Source organism: Macaca fascicularis, chromosome 13 (genome assembly GCF_037993035.2).
Source record: "Macaca fascicularis isolate 582-1 chromosome 13, T2T-MFA8v1.1".
NCBI lineage: Eukaryota > Metazoa > Chordata > Mammalia > Primates > Cercopithecidae > Macaca > Macaca fascicularis.
In genome coordinates, this window is record NC_088387.1 from 58,787,587 (window position 1) to 58,808,280 (window position 20,694).

At 36.7% G+C, this 20,694-nt stretch overlaps 1 protein-coding gene across 12 annotated transcripts in view; it reads left to right on the plus strand.

The window, feature by feature from the left end:
* Window positions 1–20,694, plus strand: part of WDPCP (WD repeat containing planar cell polarity effector) — a 487,362-nt gene that overhangs the window by 438,781 nt on the left and 27,887 nt on the right. For 9 of the 12 annotated variants that reach the window (XR_012422331.1, XR_001484464.4, XR_012422332.1 and 6 more), the window contains 2 exons: window positions 11,132–11,196; window positions 11,750–11,781. Coding sequence is in view for 9 of the 12 variants with exons in the window: in XM_015433598.3 (XP_015289084.2) it covers window positions 11,132–11,196; window positions 11,750–11,781 (97 nt within the window). In the remaining 3 variants the exon portion in view is untranslated. The remainder of the gene's footprint in view (window positions 1–11,131; window positions 11,197–11,749; window positions 11,782–20,694) is intronic. The other 3 variants (XM_015433599.3, XM_065527042.1, XM_045368566.2) reach the window with 2 other exon arrangements.

The following is a 20,694-nucleotide window of genomic DNA, read 5'->3' on the forward strand; positions in this document are numbered from 1 at the left end:
TCACAAGAACAGCACCAAGGGGACAGTGCTAGGCCATTCATGAGAAACCACTCCTACGATCCAATCACCTCCCACCAGGTCCCACCTCCAACTGTGGGGATTACAATTTGACATATGTCAAATTTGATTTGGTGAGGACACAGATCTAAACCATGTCAGACAGTGTATAAACAAAATGGATGATCCTAGGACTAAATTAAAAATAATTAGATTAGGTACAGCCCTAAACTAGTTCTTATATTTCAAATAAGTCAACTTCTCTGGTTGCCTCAATTTTCTCATTTGTATTAGATTATCCTTTCCAAGGTCTGAAATTATTTGTTGTAGAACAAATAAACCTTGTATTGCAGTAAATATATCTACTTTGATATTTACAGCTAGAAATTAACTACAATATTGGTTGGTTTCCTGCTATTATAATGAACCAGTATTGAATTCATACATAAGAAACTCCAAATGAAATACTATCTTGTTAAAAGTTGTTAAATTTTGGCATGATTTTATTTGATTCATGTCTAAGCAGTTTTCCTTTAAGTTGGAACAAACCAAAAATACTCATCTATTCAGAATCCTGGTGTGTGCCTATAAACAATATAATGGATGAAAATTTTCAGTGTTTACAAAACAAAGAAATTGTCAACAGAATGCCTGGCAGTAGACTTACCAGGAAAAAAGAAATTACAGCCTATAATTCATGAAGATTGGCTCAAAACAAACTGTCCCTGCCAACAGAAAATCTGACAATTATTCTGTTGTCTAATTTGGCTCAGCCTAAGTTGACCTTGTTTATTCATCTCAGTCTTTTAATTCTTGTTAACTTGGCATGAGAGGAGAACATATGGCGTATGTCTAGGAAGTCCATTTCTGTATCTTAAACTGAAATAAATGTAGAATATACTAAGCATTTCCAGTGTGTTGAGCTCTTAAGGTAGCTTTAATGTATATTACATAAAACTGTAAGTTCATATTGTGCCCACTAGGTGCTTTATGTTTGCTGCCTATAAAACCAGAAACTCACTAGAGATATCCTTTTCTAAGCCTTGGTATATGATTAAATGTGTCTAATTTTAAACATCTTTTCAAAGAAGACAATCTTAAGCTCTTTTAAAACATAAAAATGAAAAGGTATAATCAATTTGGCAATCTAAAGATGTTTACAAGTTTTCAATGACTATAGCTATTTTTAAGAAAACTGATAATGTGAGAAAGACAATGGGAGTTGAAGAACAAAAAGATTTCCATTTTCTCTCCAGCTTAATCTGGCCTATTTTCTTAGTTTCTTTTTCTGATCCACTAAAGCTTATTGAGAAGGAAAAGTTATATTTTATTGTGGCTTTAATATGTCTCAAGAAAAGCTGGAAGGAAATGAGTTGCTTTATAGATGTACAGCTCTTTTATGGAACTGCAGTTAGTTCTCCAGTACCAGAACTAGACAAATGAAAACCTTAGAAAATCTAAAGCACCAAATTTTATGTATTTTAAGAAGTGTTTTCACTTGGAATGTTTCATTTTATTTTTAGTAACTAAGTCAAATGAGGTATAATTTCATGTATAAAGCCTTATCTATATTACATGTTTTGAAATCCTTAACCATTTTTAGTGGACTTCATGTGACACTTACTATTTGCATAGTACTTTTATCCCACAAAGCTCAGAGCATTCAAACTTCATAAGTTGCATTCAAAGATATAATTTTTTAGCTATAGGGGTTCGTATTTACCCAAATATTCATTATCTGAGACCCTGTAGTTATGAGTTTACATAGAACAATAGTCCTTATAATATGAAATATTTAATAATAAGTTAACTACTTGTAAACTCAGTCCTCTCCCCATTCAAATATCCCTCCCCAGTGAAGACTAGCATTTATCTCCACCTATGAAATATTAGTTTATCAGTATTTTCACTGACTGTCAGCTCTTTAAATACCCAACACAGCAATACAAACATATTTTAAAACTACTAAAATTCTTGCAAAAACAATATTTCATGAAGTCAATGAAAGAGATGTTAAATGTTCAGATCTCGTGTAAAACTACTGGTAAATCAGGAAAAGGCACTGAGACCAATTAACTTAAAAAGAGAAATTCAACAATAATAATAAAACTGCAGATGAATTTATCAAAGTATTAATACAATCCCTCAGAAAAATTAAGTCCTCGAATATTTTTTGAAAAAAATGGCCGTCTTTCTGAACTTGTATGCTGTGCAAGTTGAATATGAAGTCAAACATGCCATATCATACTGTAAGACAATTTGGTCCGAAAAAGTAGAACCATTCCCCACTCTCCAAATCAAACTGACTCTCTGTTCCATCTAAGAATTTATGCACAGATGGCTGGGCACAGCAGCTCACGCCTATAATCCCAGCATTTTGGGAGGCTGAGGCAGGCAGATCACTTGAGGTCAGGAGTTCAAGACCAGCCTGGCCAACATGGTGAAACCCCATCTCTACTAAAAATAAAAATACAAAAATTAGCCGAGTGTGGTGGTACACGCCTGTAGTCCCCGCTACTCAGGAGGCTGAGGCAGGAGAACCGCTTGAACACAGGAGGCGGAGGTTGCAGTGAATCAAGATCATGCCATTGCACTCCAGCCTGGGCAACAGTGCAAGACTCCATGTCCAAAAAAAAAAAAAATGAATTTATGAACAGTTGAAATTATAACATATTTTATTAATACAAGATAAAATAAGCTTATCTATATATTTTTACCTCTTATTTTTAGTCAGATTATATTGTCACCATTTACTATGATTTTCAACCCCATTTTAAATTGATTCACTTTAGGGACTTTTTTTATTTTACTTTCTGAAAGCAGTTATCCTCAGATATGGACCTCCTGCAGCTTTGTTAGTGAATAATGAAATATTGAAATATGTGTTTCAAAATCATGAAATACTACTATTGCAGAACAGCCAGAAATGTCTATCTGCTTTTACTATTTTTCACTATTTCTTTGAGTCTATTTATTATCTCTGTGCCATATTCTCTGAATCTAGGTTCGCATACCTTTCTGTGTCAAAGAGGAGTTACAAAAAGGTTAAGAAATTAAAACTTTTAGAGAGGGAATTATGGAAAGTGAAAAGCAACATAAGGAATATGGTGTCATGTATATATACATGCAAAAATTATAAGTAAATAATAGATGCTTTTGTCTTGCTGTTTCATGCACAAGTGAAAATAGAGCTAGACAAGGGTACTGAACTGCCTTCTGCAGATATGACAGAGCCCCAGAAAATTCCTTAAGTATGCCCTGACACACTTTCACACCATCATGTAATACTTTCCTTACAGACCATATCTATTAACTATGGTTCAAGGTACATCAAGCTTTGTATGCTTCCTCCCAGAGATACACTGCATATCTGGAACAAGGAAGAAGAGAATATGTCATCTGCAAATCCCCTATATTTATACATTTTTATTATTTTGTTTTCTTACTTATGGTTCTATAAGCAAATTTGGGGAAATTGTTGCTTTGTGTCCCAAGTAATATATAGTAGATGGTACTGTGGGCTTCTTATTACATCACAACATGAGGTATATAATGTCTTTCAGGGAAACAAAGACTGATTAATGGAATTCTCCATTATAAACTTCCCCATCAACCTTTCACCTGATGTTTTTGAAATCACTGATAAACATTGCCTAGATTATTTTATTAGGGGTTGTGAAATAATGATTTTCTAATTTTGTAACTCCTGCATTTGTAAGTTTGAGTACTTCTATACATAATAAAAGTTTCCTTATCAACGATTCAGTTACCTCGAAAGGCAGAGTAAATGCTTGATAACCTCCCTAGATTTATCAGTTTTTAGGATAATAAATTAACCCAGCAACCCCCAGTAGTGGCCACTATTTTGGGTAGTAGGGGAGGGGAGGTTCATACGGATTTTTAAATATCATTTGATGTGTTTTAATCAATTGTGGTCAATATTCTTTGTGATGGTCAAATTTGTAAATCAGCATCAATCTTTCAGAAACTAATTTTAGCAACATATAACAAAAGCCTAAAAGTGCTATAACTTTAAATTTCATTTTTGTAACATAAACATAAAAATGTTAATCGCATTGTTGTTACATAAGTGAATGACCTAAAAATATATATGGGGAATTAATGACTAAATTACAGTATATCTAAATAACAGATACTATATACTCACTTAAAATCATGATTATCAGGTTCTAGTTCCAGGTAAGATGGAGTAAGCACATTCCTCCTGTCTCACCCATTGAATGCAGCTAAAAATCCTAGGTAGAATATATTGGAGCAGCTGTTTGGGGACTCTGAAAAGTAAATAATACAGAAGAAATGAGGAAGAAGAAAAGAACTTGAGGTGCCTCTGAACCTGTGGCGAGTTTACTAGTTATCTTTTCCTTTAGTTCACCACCAGTTGGGCCTAGAGTCAAGTGCAACCAGGGAGGTACATGGAAGCATAAGGTAACTAAAGATGCAGCTTCCTGGATCCAGAAAGCACCAAAGGAGATTGCAGACATGAAAGCTTGTGAAAACAACCCCATTAAATTGTTTATAAACTCCGGGGCTTACCCCAAGGTACGCATGTGTGGATCTGATTCTAACCAGTATATAAAAGACTTTGAGATCTAAACTGATAGATAAACTATCACCCAGGTTATATGTTTGCTGCTGGATGGTACACACACTGACAGCACTGCAAATATCACCAAATAGCACAACAAACAGCCCTGCAAAGAGGCTTTGAAAAGTAAACTGACATACCATAGCTCACAAAGGAACACTGTAACTTGAAGCTAAACATAATAAGTGCTTGCTAAAACAAAAATAACATTCATCACAGAATTTTAACAAGACCAAGTCTTAAAATATTCAAAATGTCCAGGATACCAAAAATTACTTGATATATAAAGCGGCCAGAAAATCTCAACTCACATGAGAAAAGACTATCAAAAGACAATAACGCTGAGATGACAAATGTTGGAATTATCTGACAAACTTTAAGGAGCTCCAACAATCATTAAAATTACTGAAACCAGCCAGGCATGGTGGCATGCACCTGTAGTCCCAGCTACTTGGGAGACTGAGGCAGGAAGATCACTTGAAGCCCAGGAGTTGGAGGGTAGCCTAGGCAACTAGTGAGACCTCATCTCTTTAAAAAAACAACCACCACCACCAACAACAAAAAAAACAAGTATCGAAAAGAAATAGAAGGTACAAAGAAGAAACAAAGAATTCAAAAGTAATTTAAGCAAAAAAAAAAAAAAAAAGTTTTTTTTGAGACAGGGTCTCATTCTCTCTCACAGGTTAGATTGCAATGGAGCAATCACAGCTCACTGCAGTCTTAACCTCCTGGGCTCAAGCGATCCTCCTACCTCAGCCACCCAAGGAGCTGGGACTACAGGTGCATGCCACCATGCTCTGCTAATTTTTGTTTTTTTTTTTTTTTTTTTTTGTAGAGATGAGGTTTTACCGTGTTTGGTCTTGAACTCCTGAACTCAAATGATCCAACCACCTCAGCCTGCCAGAGTGCTGGGATTACAGGCGTGAGCCACCATGCCTGGCCCCCACAAAATTTTTTAACTCATTGATAGGTTTGATAATAGCAGAATAGAGGTAACACAGGAAAGTCAATGAACTTGAAGACAGATCAATCAAAAGCATCCACTGAATGACAGAGAAAACATTTTTTTTTAAAAAAGTGAACTGAGGGGCCTGTGAGGCAATGCCAAAAGGTCTAACATTCATGACATCAGAGCCCTAGAAGGAGAGGATAAAGAACGCAATGCTGAAAATATATATATACAAAGAATACCTGAAAACTTCAAATTTGGTGAAGGAAAACTAAGCAAATATGTTTCCAGTAGATTTGTTATTAAAGAATTACTAAAGGAAGTTCTTGAGACATAAGGTAAATGGTACCAGAGGGAAACTTGGGACACTAGGAAAGAAAGAAAAGATGATAAAAGTCAATTTATCAAGGAAGCATAACAATTCTAAATGTGTTTGCATCTGACAAGAGAATGACATAATATATAAGAAAAAATGATAGAGATCACAATGGGAACAGACAAATCTACATTTGCATTTGTAGACTGCATCAGTGCTTTCTCAACAACTGATAGAACTAGTGACAGAAAATCATTCCACCCAACAACAGTAGAACACACATCCTTTTGCAGTGTATGTGAACATTTACCAAGACGGACCATATCCTGGGTCATAAAACAAACTTAAAAGAATACACAAAGTATGTCCTCTGACCATAATGGGAATGGATTAGAAATAAATAACAGAAATAGAGAAAATTCTCCAAACACTTAGAAATTAACACACTGGCCGGGCGCGGTGGCTCAAGCCTGTAATCCCAGCACTTTGGGAGGCCGAGGCGGGCGGATCACAAGGTCAGGAGATCGAGACCACAGTGAAACCCCGTCTCTACTAAAAAAAATACAAAAATTAGCCGGGCGCGGTGGCGGGCGCCTGTAGTCCCAGCTACTCAGGAGGCTGAGGCAGGAGAATGGCGGGAACCCGGGAGGCGGAGCTTGCAGTGAGCAGAGATCGCGCCACTGCACTCCAGCCTGGGCAACAGCGTGAGACTCCGTCTCAAAAAAAAATAAATAAATAAAATAAAATAAAAGAAATTAACACACTTCTAAATAATCCCTAGGTCAAAGAGGTGGTCTTAATGAAATCAGAAAAGATTATAAACTGAGAAAAAAAAAATCACAACTTAAAATAAGAATTTTATTCAAATAAATGCTTATATTAGAAAAGAAGAAATGCCTCAGTCAACAATCTAAACTTCCATCTAAAGGAACTAGAGGAAGAAAAGCAAAGTAAACTCAAAGGAAGCAGAAGAAAGGAAATAATAAAGAGCATATATTATTGAAGTTGAAAACAGAAAAATTAATGAAGTCAAAAGCCTGTTTGAAAAGATCAACAACACTGATAAAACTCTAGTCAGACAAAGAGAAAAAGAAGACATAGATTGTTGATATCAGGAATGAAAGAGGGTATATTATCTTAAACTTTACCGACATTAAGTAGATAAAAAATAATGTCATGAACTACTGTATGCAAATAAGCTTAACAACATAGTTTGAATGGAATAATTCCTTGAAAGCCACAAACTACCAAACTGGCAGAAAATGAAAGAGATTATCTGAATCCTATGGCTATTAAAGGAATTAAATTTGTAGTTTAAAACAAAACAAAAAACTCTGTAAAAGATATCTCCAGGTCCCTATGGTTTCACTGGTGAATTCGTTGAGAGAAAAATATACTATCAATTGTGCACAGTTCTTTCAGAAAATATAAGATGATGACTCAACACACCCCAGCTCATTTTGAGGCTACTACCCAAAGATAGTACAAAAAAAGATATAAAGCAGTCCCATGGAATTTTTTAAAAAAGAAAAAAAAAAGACAGTACAAAAAAACTATAGACAACTGTCTCTCATAAATATAGAAGTAAAAATCCTCAAGAATTAAGAATTTAGCAATATATAAAAATAATAATATACCAGAATTAAGTGGGATTTATCTTGGGAAGGCACAGCTTATTCAATATTCAAAAATTAATGGAATCCACAATTTTAAAAGTATAAATAAGAAAAATCAACTGATCAAATCAACTGGTATAAAAAGCATGTCTGACAAAATTCCATACCCATTCATGATTAAAAAAAAAACAAAACAGAAAACTAGGAGTAGAAGGGGGCTTCCTCAAACTATAGAGAGTTTCTACCAAGAAGGAAAAAAAGAATACTATACAGCTATTATCCTACTTGATAGAGAAAGACTGAATGTTTTCCTTGTAAGATTGGAAACATGGTAAAAATGTCCACTTTTACCACTCTTATGCAACACTGCACTAAACAAGAAATGAAACCATCCCTTTTTGCAGACAAAATGGTTCCTACAACTAGTAAGTGCATTTAGCAAGGTCACAAGATATATGGTCAACACATAAAACTCTTTTTTTTTTTTGAGACAGAATCTCACTCTGTCGCCCAGGCTAGAGTGCAATGGCACGACCTTGGCTCACTGCAACCTCCACCTCCCTGGTTCAAGCAATTCCCCTGCCTCAGCCTCCCTAGTAGGTGGGATTACAGGCGCATGCCACCACACCCATCTAATTTTTTTGTATTTTTAATAGAGATGGGGTTTTACCATGTTGGCCAGACTGGTCTCGAACTCCTGACCTCAGGCAATCTGCCTGCCTCGGCCTCCCAAAGTGCTGGGATTACAGGTGTGAGCCACCGCCCCAGCCCAATTGTATTTCTATATACTAGTAATGTACAACTGAAAACCAAAAAAGCTTTTTAAATTACAGTAGCTCCAAAATAAATGAAATACTATGTTATAAGTCTAACAAAACATTCCATCTGTATGCTAAAAACTTAAGAAGATTAAAATAAATGGGCCAGGCATGGTGGCTCATGCCTGTAATTCCAGCACTTTGGGAGGCCAAGGTGGGCGGATCACCTGAGGTCATCAGGAGTTCGAGACCAGCCTGGGCAACATGGTGAAACCCTGTCTCTATTAAAAAATAAAAAAATTAGCCAGATGCGGTGGCACGTGCCTGTAGTCCCAGCTACTCAGGAGGCTGAGGCAGGAGAATCCCTGGAATCCAGGGGGCAGAGGTTGCAGTGAGGCAAGATCCTGCCACTGCACTCCAGCCTGAGCGACAGAGTGAGACTCTGTCAAATAAATAAATAAACAAATAAATGGAGAGACGTGTTTATGGTTTGAAGACTCAATATAGTAAAGATGTCAGCTGTCTCCTGACTGATCTAAAGATTTCTGATTAATCTAAAGATTTGATAAAATTCTGATCAAAATCCCAGAAGAATTTTTTAAAGATATCAACAAGCTGATTCTAAAATTTATACAAAGAGACAAAGAAGCTAGAATAACAAGAAACATTTTGAAAAAGGGAAATAATGTTGGAAGAATCAAACATGATCTTAGGACTTTTGCTAAAGCAGGAGCTGACAAACATTTTCTGTGAAGGGTCATTTAGTAAAGATTTTTGATTTTGCAGGTCACATAGTGTGTCACAACTACTTAACTCTGTCATCATAGCAAGGAAGCAGCCATAGATAATATAAAATGAATATATTCCAATAAAACTTTATTTAATAAAATATGTATGAACTGGATTTGGCCTAGGGACTGTGGTTTGCCATCCCCAAAGCTATAACTAATCAAGAAATTATGGTATTAGTAAAAGGACAGACACACAGATTAATGAAATAGAACATATAACCCAGAAATAGACACATATAAATATGCCCAGCTGATTTTTGACAAAAGTACAAAGGTAATTCAATGGAGAAAGGATAGTTTTTCAACAAATGGTATTGGCACAATGGACATCTATAAACACACAGACACACAAAGAATCTCAAACTAAACCTCATACATTACTCTCAAAAATTAACTAAAAATAAATCATAGCTCTAAATATAAAATGTAAAACTATCAAAGTTTTAGAAGAAAGCATAGGAGGAAATATTTGTGACCTGGGATTAACAAAGAATTCTCCAACTAGACACCAAAAGCGTGATCCATTTTTTAAAAATTGGTAACTTCATCAACTGTTGTTCCTCAAAAGGCACTGTTAGGACCCTGAAAAGACAAGCTGTATGATGGGAGCAAATATTTGCAAGTCACATATCCAGCAAAGGAGTTGTATCCAGAATATATAAAGAACTCTCAAAGCTCAACAGTAAGAAAACAAATAGCCCAATTACAGTGGTCAAAAGACTTGGATGGACATTTCAATAAGGAGATACATGAATAGCAAACAAATAAATTTAATATCATTAGCTATTTGGGAAACTGAAATTAAAACCATGATGAGATACCTCTGTATACCTATTAGAATGTCAATAATTTTTAAAAATACTGACAATTTCAAGTGCTGGTGAGGATGATGCAAAGTAACTGAACTCTCATTCATTGTTGCATGAGATGTAATATAAAATGGTACAACTCTTCTGGGAAACAGTTTTGCAGTTTCTTATAAAGTTAAACATGTATTTACCATATGATTCAACAATCCCATTAAGTATTTACACTAGAAAAGTAAAATCAGGTTCACACAACAACCTGTACATGAATGCTTGTAGCAGTTTTATTCATAATTTTCAAAAACTGAGAAAAATGCCCTTCAACAGGTGAATAAATAAACTGGTACACGCATCTGTAATGGAAGACGGCTCAGCAATAAAAAGCAGTGAACCACTGATATACATTTAACAACTTGGATGAATATCAGGGCATTATACTGAATAACAGAAGCCAGTCACAAAAGTTTATATGGTGTAATTCCAATTATATGACATTCGTAAAGTCAAAACTATAGTTATGAAGAACATTTCTGTGGTTGCCAGGGTGTATAGGTTGAAGGGAGTGTGACTATAAAGTATATAAGGGAGGTTTTTTTGGCATGATGAAACTGTTCTATATTCTATTTGTAATAGTAATAACAAGAATCTAAACATCTGTTAACATTCACAAAACTCAATACCTTAAGAAAGTCAATTTTAACATATAAACAGTAAAAATTTTAAAACAAAAAATATATAATAAGTGAAAGATGATGACATGAAATTTCACAAGACCATATTACCTCAGTTTTATTTTTTTAAAAGATACATAATAATAAGTAGTGGAGCTAAATATCCAGAGAAGAGTTCTGGATATTTACATTATTCTTTTTCTGTGTTTTGGCGGGAGGGTTTCTATATCAAAAGTGAATTACTTTTACAAGTTTATAAAACTTTATCATTCATTTTAATTTTGTAATAACCATGAGTTCAGAGCATCACATTTGGTTTCCATGATTGTTTTTCTTAAAACTTCATATGTAAAATACATTATTTGTATGTTAAAGTTTAATTTAGCTGCTCTTTGAAATGTCCTGTAAAATATTTAATGGTGGAAAAATTAAAAGTGCCTTTCTGTGTTTTTAAATATAATGGTATTTAAATGATTACTATATTGTTGAAAGTTTCCAAAGAAATTTTTTAATTACATTTTTTAACCCAGAAATTTTAAAATATTTTAATGCTTTAAAATCTATAACTTATACTTAATCTTAAAATTTTCTTTTTTAATCCTTTTTCCAAATAATTGACAGAAGGAATGAACTTGAAAAAGACATCTGTTCTGGATTTTTGATGACTAATACCTGTAATGCAGAAGGTAATGGTATTCAAGAAACCTAAGTATTCAAAGTATAACAGAAAAACTATGTTATAGCTTGTAAGAACTTTCAGTAAATTAATAAAAATAAGAAAACTCTGAGCATTTCTAGTTGGTATAAGACTGCTTGTGACTGATACAAAATACCAAGTTGCCTGATTATTACAAAGGTGAAATTTCAATGATCATACAAATAAATATATATAAATTTGGAGATCTTGTTAAAAAGTTGATTCTGATTCAGCAGATCTGGGCTGGAGCCTATGGCTCTGCATTTCTAATAAGCCCTCAAGTGATATGCTGCTAGTATATACTATAGTATATACTATACATAGTAAATACTGTAACACAAGGTAGCCATACACATATGTATGAAAATGATTGGTACTTTCATACTATGTTAAGGTTTGCTTTTTTATTTCTCTAGAGTTTTCAGCATTTTAACTTATTTGTTACTGTTTTCAGCATTTCTGTTTTTAGTGTTGTAAAAACTTTTTCTTAAGGTCCTTTATTAGATTTTTAATATAATTAATGTTTTAATCTTTTACTTTAGACGGAGAACTGAGAGAAGACTGCAGAGAACAGGTAAAACACTTTCCCTGTTTATCACTAGACATTTAAATTCTAAGAGAAAAGCATAATGTATATGATCATTTTGAACTCAAGAAATGCTATCTATTGGTCTACATTAACTGGACTACATTAACTACATTAACTGGTCTATATTAACTACACTAACAGCTTCTAAAAAACTATTCAGGTTTTCAGTATTCCCAAGTTGTAATTATTATTTAAAAGCTATTTTAAAATAAAATTGTGCATAACAGAATATGTACAAATGAAATTATACATCTTCAAGTTGACTCAGAATAATTCAGTAGGGAGAAAGTAGAAGGGATATAGGTGAATTAAGAGTAACCAGGAGTTGGCCGGGCACGGTGGCTCACACCTGTAATCCCAGCACTTAAGGAGCCCAAGGCAGGCAGATCACTTGAGGTCAGGTGTTTGAGACTAGTCTGGCCAACATGGCAAAACCCCGTCTCTACTAAAAATACAAAAATTAGCCAGGTGTCACGGTTGCATCTGTAATCCCAGCTGCTTGGGAGACTGAGGCATTAGAATTACTTGAACCCGGGAGGCAGAAATTGCAGTGAGCCAAGATCATGCCACTGCACTCCAGTCTGGGTGATAGAGCAAGACTCTGTGTCACAGAAAAAAAAAAAAAAAAAAAAGAATAGCCAGGAGTTGATAACCGATGAAACTGGGTAGCGGGTAATATAGCAGTTTGCAAATGTCATTCTCTCTTTGTTATATGTTTGAAATTATCCAAAGTAAAAAATTTAAAAATAAAAGGTGTATAATAATGATTAAATTATTCAATATATTTTATTACTTACATATAATTTTTATAAATAATGCATGTAAAATAGCACATCTGACAGGTAGTTCTGAACCCCTCTCTGTGTCTGTCCCTGATACCACATCTCAGTTCATTTTGAGAGGAAACAGCAATTTCCTGTTATACCAATTTCAGAAAGGCTAGGATTGTAGATATATAGGAAAGATGGCCGAATAGGAACAGCTCCAGTCTCCAGCTCCCAGCATGAGCGACACAGAAGACAGGTGATTTCTGCATTTTTCAACTGAGGTACTGGGTTCATCTCACTAGGGAGTGCCGGACAATCGGTGCTGGTCAGCTGCTGCAGCCCGACCAGCGAGAGCTGAAGCAGGGCGAGGCATCGCCTCACCTGGGAAGCACAAGGGGGAAGGAAATCCCTTTTCCTAGCCAGGGGAACTGAGACACACAACACCTGGAAAATCGGGTAACTCCCACCCCAATACTGCACTTTACCAAGAGTCTTAGCAAACGGGCACACCAGGAGATTATATCCTACACCTGGCCCAGAGGGTCCCACGCCCACAGAGCCTCCCTCATTGCTAGCACAGCAGTCTGCGATCTAACAGCAAGGCAGCAGCGAGGCTGGGGGAGGGGTGCCCGCCATTGCTGAGGCTTAAGTAGGTAAACAAAGCTGCTGGGAAGCTCGAACTGGGTGGAGCTCACAGCAGCTCAAGGAGGCCTGCCTGTCTCTGTAGACTCCACTTCTGGGGACAGGGCACAGCTAAACAACAACAACAACAAAAAAAAGCAGCAGAAGCCTCTGCAGACGCAAACGACTCTGTCTGACAGCTTTGAAGAGAGCAGTGGATCTCCCAACACGGAGGTTGAGATCTGAGAACGGATAGACTGCCTGCTCAAGTGGGTCCCTGACCCCTGAGTAGCCTAACTGGGAGACATCCCCCACTAGGGGCAGACCGACACCCCACACCTCACACAGTGGAGTACACCCCTGAGAGGAAGCTTCCAAATCAAGAATCAGACAGGTACACTCACTGTTCAGCAATATTCTATCTTCTGCAGCCTCTGCTGCTGATACCCAGGCAAACAGGGTCTGGAGTGGACCTCAAGCAATCTCCAACAGACCTACAGCTGAGGGTCCTGACTGTTAGAAGGAAAACTAACAAACAGGAAGGATACCCACACCAAAACCCCATCAGTACGTCACCATCATCAAAGACCAGAGGCAGATAAAACCACAAAGTGGGGAAAAAGCAGGGCAGAAAAGCTGGAAATTCAAAAAATAAGAGCGCATCTCCCCCTGCAAAGGAATGCAGCTCATCGCCAGCAATTGATCAAAGCTGGACAGAGAATGACTTTGACAAGATGAGAGAAGAAGGCTTCACTCCATCAAACTTTTCAGAGCTAAAGGAGGAATTACGTACCCAGCGCAAAGAAACTAAAAATCTTGAAAAAAGAGTGGAAGAATTGATAACTAGAATAATTAATGCAGAGAAGGCCATAAACGAACTGACAGATGAAAACCATGACACGAGAAATACGTGACAAATGCACAAGCTTCAGTAACCGACTCGATCAACCAGAAGAAAGAGTATCAGCGATTGAGGATCAAATGAATGAAATGAAGCGAGAAGAGAAACCCAAAGAAAAAAGAAGAAAAAGAAATGAACAAAGCCTTCAAGAAGTATGGGATTATGTAAAAAGACCAAATCTACGTCTGACTGGGGTGCCTGAAAGTGAGGGGGACAATGGAACCAAGTTGGAAAACACTCTTCAGGATATCATCCAGGAGAACTTCCCCAACCTAGCAGGGCAGGCCAACATTCAAATTCAGGAAATACAGAGAACACCACAAAGATACTCCTCAAGAAGAGCAACTCCAAGACACATAATTGCCAGATTCACCAAAGTTGAAATGAAGGAAAAAATCTTAAGGGCAGCCAGAGAGAAAGGTCGGGTTACCCACAAAGGGAAGCCCATCAGACTAACAGCAGATCTCTCAGCAGAAACTCTCCAAGCCAGAAGAGAGTGGGGGCCAATATTCAACATTCTTAAAGAAAAGAATTTTCAACCCAGAATTTCATATCCAGCCAAACTAAGTTTCATAAGTGAAGGAGAAATAAAATCCTTTACAGATAAGCAAATTCTTAGAGATTTTGTCACCACCAGGCCTGCCTTACAAGAGACTCTGAAGGAAGCACTAAACATGGAAAGGAACAACCGCTACCAGCCATTGCAAAAACATGCCAAAATGTAAAGACCATCGATGCTAGGAAGAAACTGCATCAACTAACGAGCGAAATAGCCAGTTAATATCATAATGACAGGATCAAGTTCACACATAACAATATTAACCTTAAACGTAAATGGACTAAATGTTCTAATTAAAAGACACAGACTGGCAAACTGGATAAAGAGTCAAGACCCATCAGTCTGCTGTATTCAGGAGACCCATCTCACATGCAGAGACATACATAGGCTCAAAATAAAGGGATGGAGGAAGATCTACCAAGCAAATGGAGAACCAAAAAAAGCAGGGGTTGCAATACTAGTCTCTGATAAAACAGACTTTAAACCATCAAAGATCAAAAGAGACAAAGAAGGCCATTACATAATGGGAAAGGGATCAATTCAACAGGAAGAGCTAACTATCCTAAATATATATGCACCCAATACAGGAGCACCCAGATTCATAAAGCAAGTCCTTAGAGACTTACAAAGAGACTTAGACTCCCATACAATAATAATGGGAGACTTCAACACCCCACTGTCAACATTATACAGATCAACGAGACAGAAAGTTAACAAGGATATCCAGGAATTGAACTCATCTCTGCAGCAAGCAGACCTAATAGACATCTACAGAACTCTCCAAATCAACAGAATATACATTCTTCTCAGCACCACATCACCCGTATTCCAAAATTGACCACATAATTGGAGGTAAAGCACTCCTCAGCAAAGGTAAAAGAACAGAAATTATAACAAACTGTCTCTCAGACTACAGTGCAATCAAACTAGAACTCAGGACTAAGAAACTCAATCAAAACCGCTCAACTACATGGAAACTGAATAACCTGCTCCTGAATGACTACTGGGTACATAACAAAATGAAGGCAGAAATAAAGATGTTCTTTGAAACCAATGAGAACAAAGATACAACATACCAGAATCTCTTGGACACATTTAAAGCAGTGTGTAGAGGGAAATTTATAGCACTAAATGCCCACAAGAGAAAGCTGGAAAGATCTAAAATTGACACTCTAACATCACAATTAAAAGAACTAGAGAAGCAAGAGCAAACACATTCAAAAGCTAGCAGAAGGCAAGAAATAACTAAGATCAGAGCAGAACTGAAGGAGATAGAGACACAAAAAACTCTCCAAAAAATCCATGAATCCAGGAGTTGGTTTTTGGAAAAGATCAACAAAATTGATAGACCGCTAGCAAGACTAATAAAGAAGAAAAGAGAGAAGAATCAAATAGACGCAATAAAAAATGATGAAGGGGATATCACCACCGACCCCACAGAAATACAAACTACCATCAGAGAATACTATAAACACCTCTACGCAAATAAACTAGAAAATCTAGAAGAAATGGATAATTTCCTGGACACTTACACTATCCCAAGACTAAACCAGGAAGAAGCTGAATACCTGAATAGACCAATAGCAGGCTCTGAAACGGAGGCAATAATTAATAGCCTACCAACCAAAAAAAGTCTAGGACCAGATGGATTCACAGCTGAATTCTAACAGAGGTACAAGGAGCTGGTACCATTCCTTCTGAAACTACTCCAATCAATAGAAAAAGAGGGAATCCTCCCTAACTCATTTTACGAGACCAACATCATCCTGATACCAAAGCCTGGCAGAGACACAACAAAAAAACAGTATTTTAGACCAATATCCCTGATGAACATCGATGCAAAAATCCTCAATAAAATACTGGCAAACCGGATCCAGCAGCACATCAAAAAGCTTATCCACCATGATCTAGTGGGCATCCCTGGGATGCAAGGCTGGTTCAACATTCGCAAATCAATAAACGTAATCCAGCATATAAACAGAACCAAAGACAAAAACCACATGATTATCTCAATAGATGCAGAAAAGGCTTTTGACAAAATTCAACAGCCCTTCATGCTAAAAATGCTCAATAAATTCGGTATTGATGGAACGTATCTCAAAATCATAAGAGCTATTTATGACAAACCCACAGCCAATATCATACTGAATGGGCAAAAACTGGAAAAATTCCCTTTGAAAACTGGCACAAGACAGGGATGCCCTCTCTCACCACTCCTATTCAACATAGTGTTGGAAGTTCTGGCTAGGGCAATCAGGCAAGAGAAAGAAATAAAGGGTATTCAGTTAGGAAAAGAAGAAGTCAAATTGTCCCTGTTTGCAGATAACATGATTGTATATTTAGAAAACCCCATCGTCTCAGCCCAAAATCTCCTTAAGCTGATAAGCAACTTCAGCAAAGTCTCAGGATACAAAATCAATGTGCAAAAATCACAAGCATTCTTATACACCAGTAACAGACAAACAGAGAGCCAAATCATGAATGAACTTCCATTCACAATTGCTTCAAAGAGAATAAAATACCTAGGAATCCAACTTACAAGGGATGTAAAGGACCTCTTCAAGGAGAACTACAAACCACTGCTCAGTGAAATAAAAGAGGACACAAACAAATGGAAGAACATACCATGCTCATGGATAGGAAGAATCAATATTGTGAAAATGACCATAATGCCCAAGGTAATTTATAGATTCAATGCCACCCCCATCAAGCTACCAATGAGTTTCTTAACAGAATTGGAAAAAACTGCTTTAAAGTTCATATGGAACCAAAAAAGAGCCCGCATTGCCAAGACAATCCTAAGTCAAAAGAACAAAGCTGGAGGCATCACGCTACCTGACTTCAAACTATACTACAAGGCTACAGTAACCAAAACAGCATGGTACTGGTACCAAAACACAGATATAGACCAATGGAACAGAACAGAGTCCTCAGAAATAATACCACACATCTACAGCCATCTGATCTTTGACAAACCTGAGAGAAACAAGAAATGGGGAAAGGATTCCCTATTTAATAAATGGTGCTGGGAAAATTGGCTAGCCATAAGTAGAAAGCTGAAACTGGATCCTTTCCTTACTCCTTATATGAAAATTAATTCAAGATGGATTAGAGACTTAAATGTTAGACCTAATACCATAAAAACTCTGGAAGAAAACCTAGGTAATACCATACAGGACATAGGCATGGGCAAGGACTTCATGTCCAAAACACCAAAAGCAATGGCAACAAAAGCCAAAATTGACAAATGGGATCTAATTAAACCAAAGAGCTTCTGCACAGCAAAAGAAACTACCATCAGAGTGAACAGGCAACCTACAGAATGGGAGAAAATTTTTGCAATCTACTCATCAGACAAAGGGTAATATCCAGAACCTACAAAGAACTCAAACAAATTTACAAGAAAAAACCAAACAACCCCATCAAGAAGTGGGCAAAGGATATGAACAGACATTTCTCAAAAGAAGACATTCATACAGCCAACAGACACATGAAAAAATGCTCATCATCACTGGCCATCAGAGAAATGCAAATCAAAACCACAATACCATCTCACACCAGTTACAATGGCAATCATTAAAAAGTCAGGAAACAACAGGTGCTGGAGAGGATGTGGAGAAATAGGAACACTTTTACACTGTTAGTGGGATTGTAAACTAGTTCAACCATTATGGAAAACAGTATGGCGATTCCTCAAGGATCTAGAACTAGAAGTACCATATGACCCAGCCATCCCATTACTGGGTATATACCCAAAGGATTATAAATCATGCTGCTATAAAGACACATGCACACGTATGTTTATTGCGGCACTATTCACAATAGCAAAGACTTGGAATCAACCCAAATGTCCATCAGTGACAGACTGGATTAAGAAATTGTGGCACATATACACCATGAAATACTATGCAGCCATAAAAAAGGATGAGTTCGTGTCCTTTGTAGGGACATGGATGCAGCTGGAAACCATCATTCTCAGCAAACTATCGCAAGAACAGAAAACCAAGCACTGCATATTCTCACTCATAGGTGGGAACTGAACAATGAGATCACTTGGACTCGGGAAGGGGAACATCACACACTGGGGCCTATCATGGGGAGAGAGGAGGGGAGAGGGATTGCACTGGGAGTTATACCTGATGTAAATGATGAGCTGATGGGTGCTGACCAGTTGATGGGTGCAACACACCAACATGGCACAAGTATACATATGTAACAAACCTGCGCGTTATTCACATGTACCCTAGAACTTAAAGTATAATAATAATAATAAAAAGAAAGAAAGGCTAGGATTTATTGTGAGACTTGAGTCTGAATGATAGTCCCACAATTTCTAGCATTATTACTTTGGGCAAGTCATTTCATCTCTCTAAGCCTCAACTTCTTCATTCCTAAAATAGAAATAATGCCACACACTCCACGGGATTTTTATGAAGCTCTTTTGTGAACACAAATGTGGTAGGACTTTGCTAATTATATGGAACTATATAGTATGATAGTATTGATCAATATATAGTGATGATCAATATCATTGCTTCAATCTACTTCTTTCTGGACATACCTGCATTAAAAATAAAAATAATAATCTTTATTTGCTTGGAGGGAACTACGTCATATTACGGTTGAATACACATGCCTAAAAATTTGTTTAATTTGCTAAAGCCTCAAGAAACTTTACCATAAATTGTATATATTTTAAATAGCTTATTTTTTTAGAATACTTGTTTTAAAACAACAACAACAACATTCTGGCCAAGTGCAGTGGCTCACACCCAAGTACTTTGCAAAGCTAAGGAAGGTAGATTGCATAAGCCCAGGAGTTCGAGACCAGCCTGGGCAACATGGCAAAACCCCATATCTACTAAAAATACAAAAAGTAGCCAGGCACAGTGGTGTGTACCTGTAGTCACAGCTACTCAGGAGGCTAAGGTGGGAAGATCACTTGAGCCCAGAAGCTGGAGACTGTAGTGAGCTGAGATCACACCACTGCACTCCACCCTGAGCAACAACAGAGTGAGACCCTGTCTTGAAATAAGCAAACAAACAAGCAAACAGCATCCTGTCACAATTTTACAGACACATCCACTTGGATAAACAAGTGTACATGAAATCCAATCAAGAAACTGACTTCCCAAGGATCTTTCTGGAAGGGTTTTTATAGAGAATAAGGGAAATATCAGTTTGTGTACTAAAGTACAGGATGGTTTTTGTAATGTAATCTGTCACAAGACTTTGAGGTCAGTTGCTAATATAGCTTAAATTCAGATTAGCACTAACTCATATATACTTTATGTTCAGTGCTCTGGTTTCTTATTTAGAAATTGCTATTACGTACAGATAAGATATAGATTATAACAGGCTGTCATTATTGCTTGCAAAGGTCTTCTCATGTGAAATTTCCACATGCTACATTTTAAAGTAGGGTTTGTGCATATGTGTGTCTTTGCATAATTTTCTATTGCTATAATAAATATTTTTCAACATATTTATCTTAATCAACTCTTTTTTTCTCAATCAATTGAATATATTCAACAAAAATAATAACAAAACATTATTGTTAGTATTTATCAAGTACTTATTATTTGTCTGGTTCTGGACTCAGTACCTTATGTTTTAATTCAGTTAATTCTCACAACAAACCTATGAGATAGATACTACTATTAGCCTCATATAAACAACGATACTGAGACACAGAGATTAAGTAATTCCCCATTGTCTCCCAGCTTGTAAAGTGCAAAGCTAGAATTCAAACCCAAAGAGTCTGGCCCTTAGACCAGGGTTTCTGAACCTTGGTGCTACTGACATTTTGGGCCAAATAATTATTTGCTATTGGGCTGTCCTGTGCATTGTAGGATGTTTAGCAGCAATCCCTGGCCTCTGTCTACTGAATGCCAGTAGTTTCCCCACCCCAGTCACGACACCAAATAACTCTCCAGACATTGCCAAATGCCTCCTTGGGGGAGGAAGATAGTAAAAAGTTATCCCTGGTTAAGAACCACAACCCTAGAGAAACCCCTATATGACATCACCTCTCTGAAAGCCACATATAC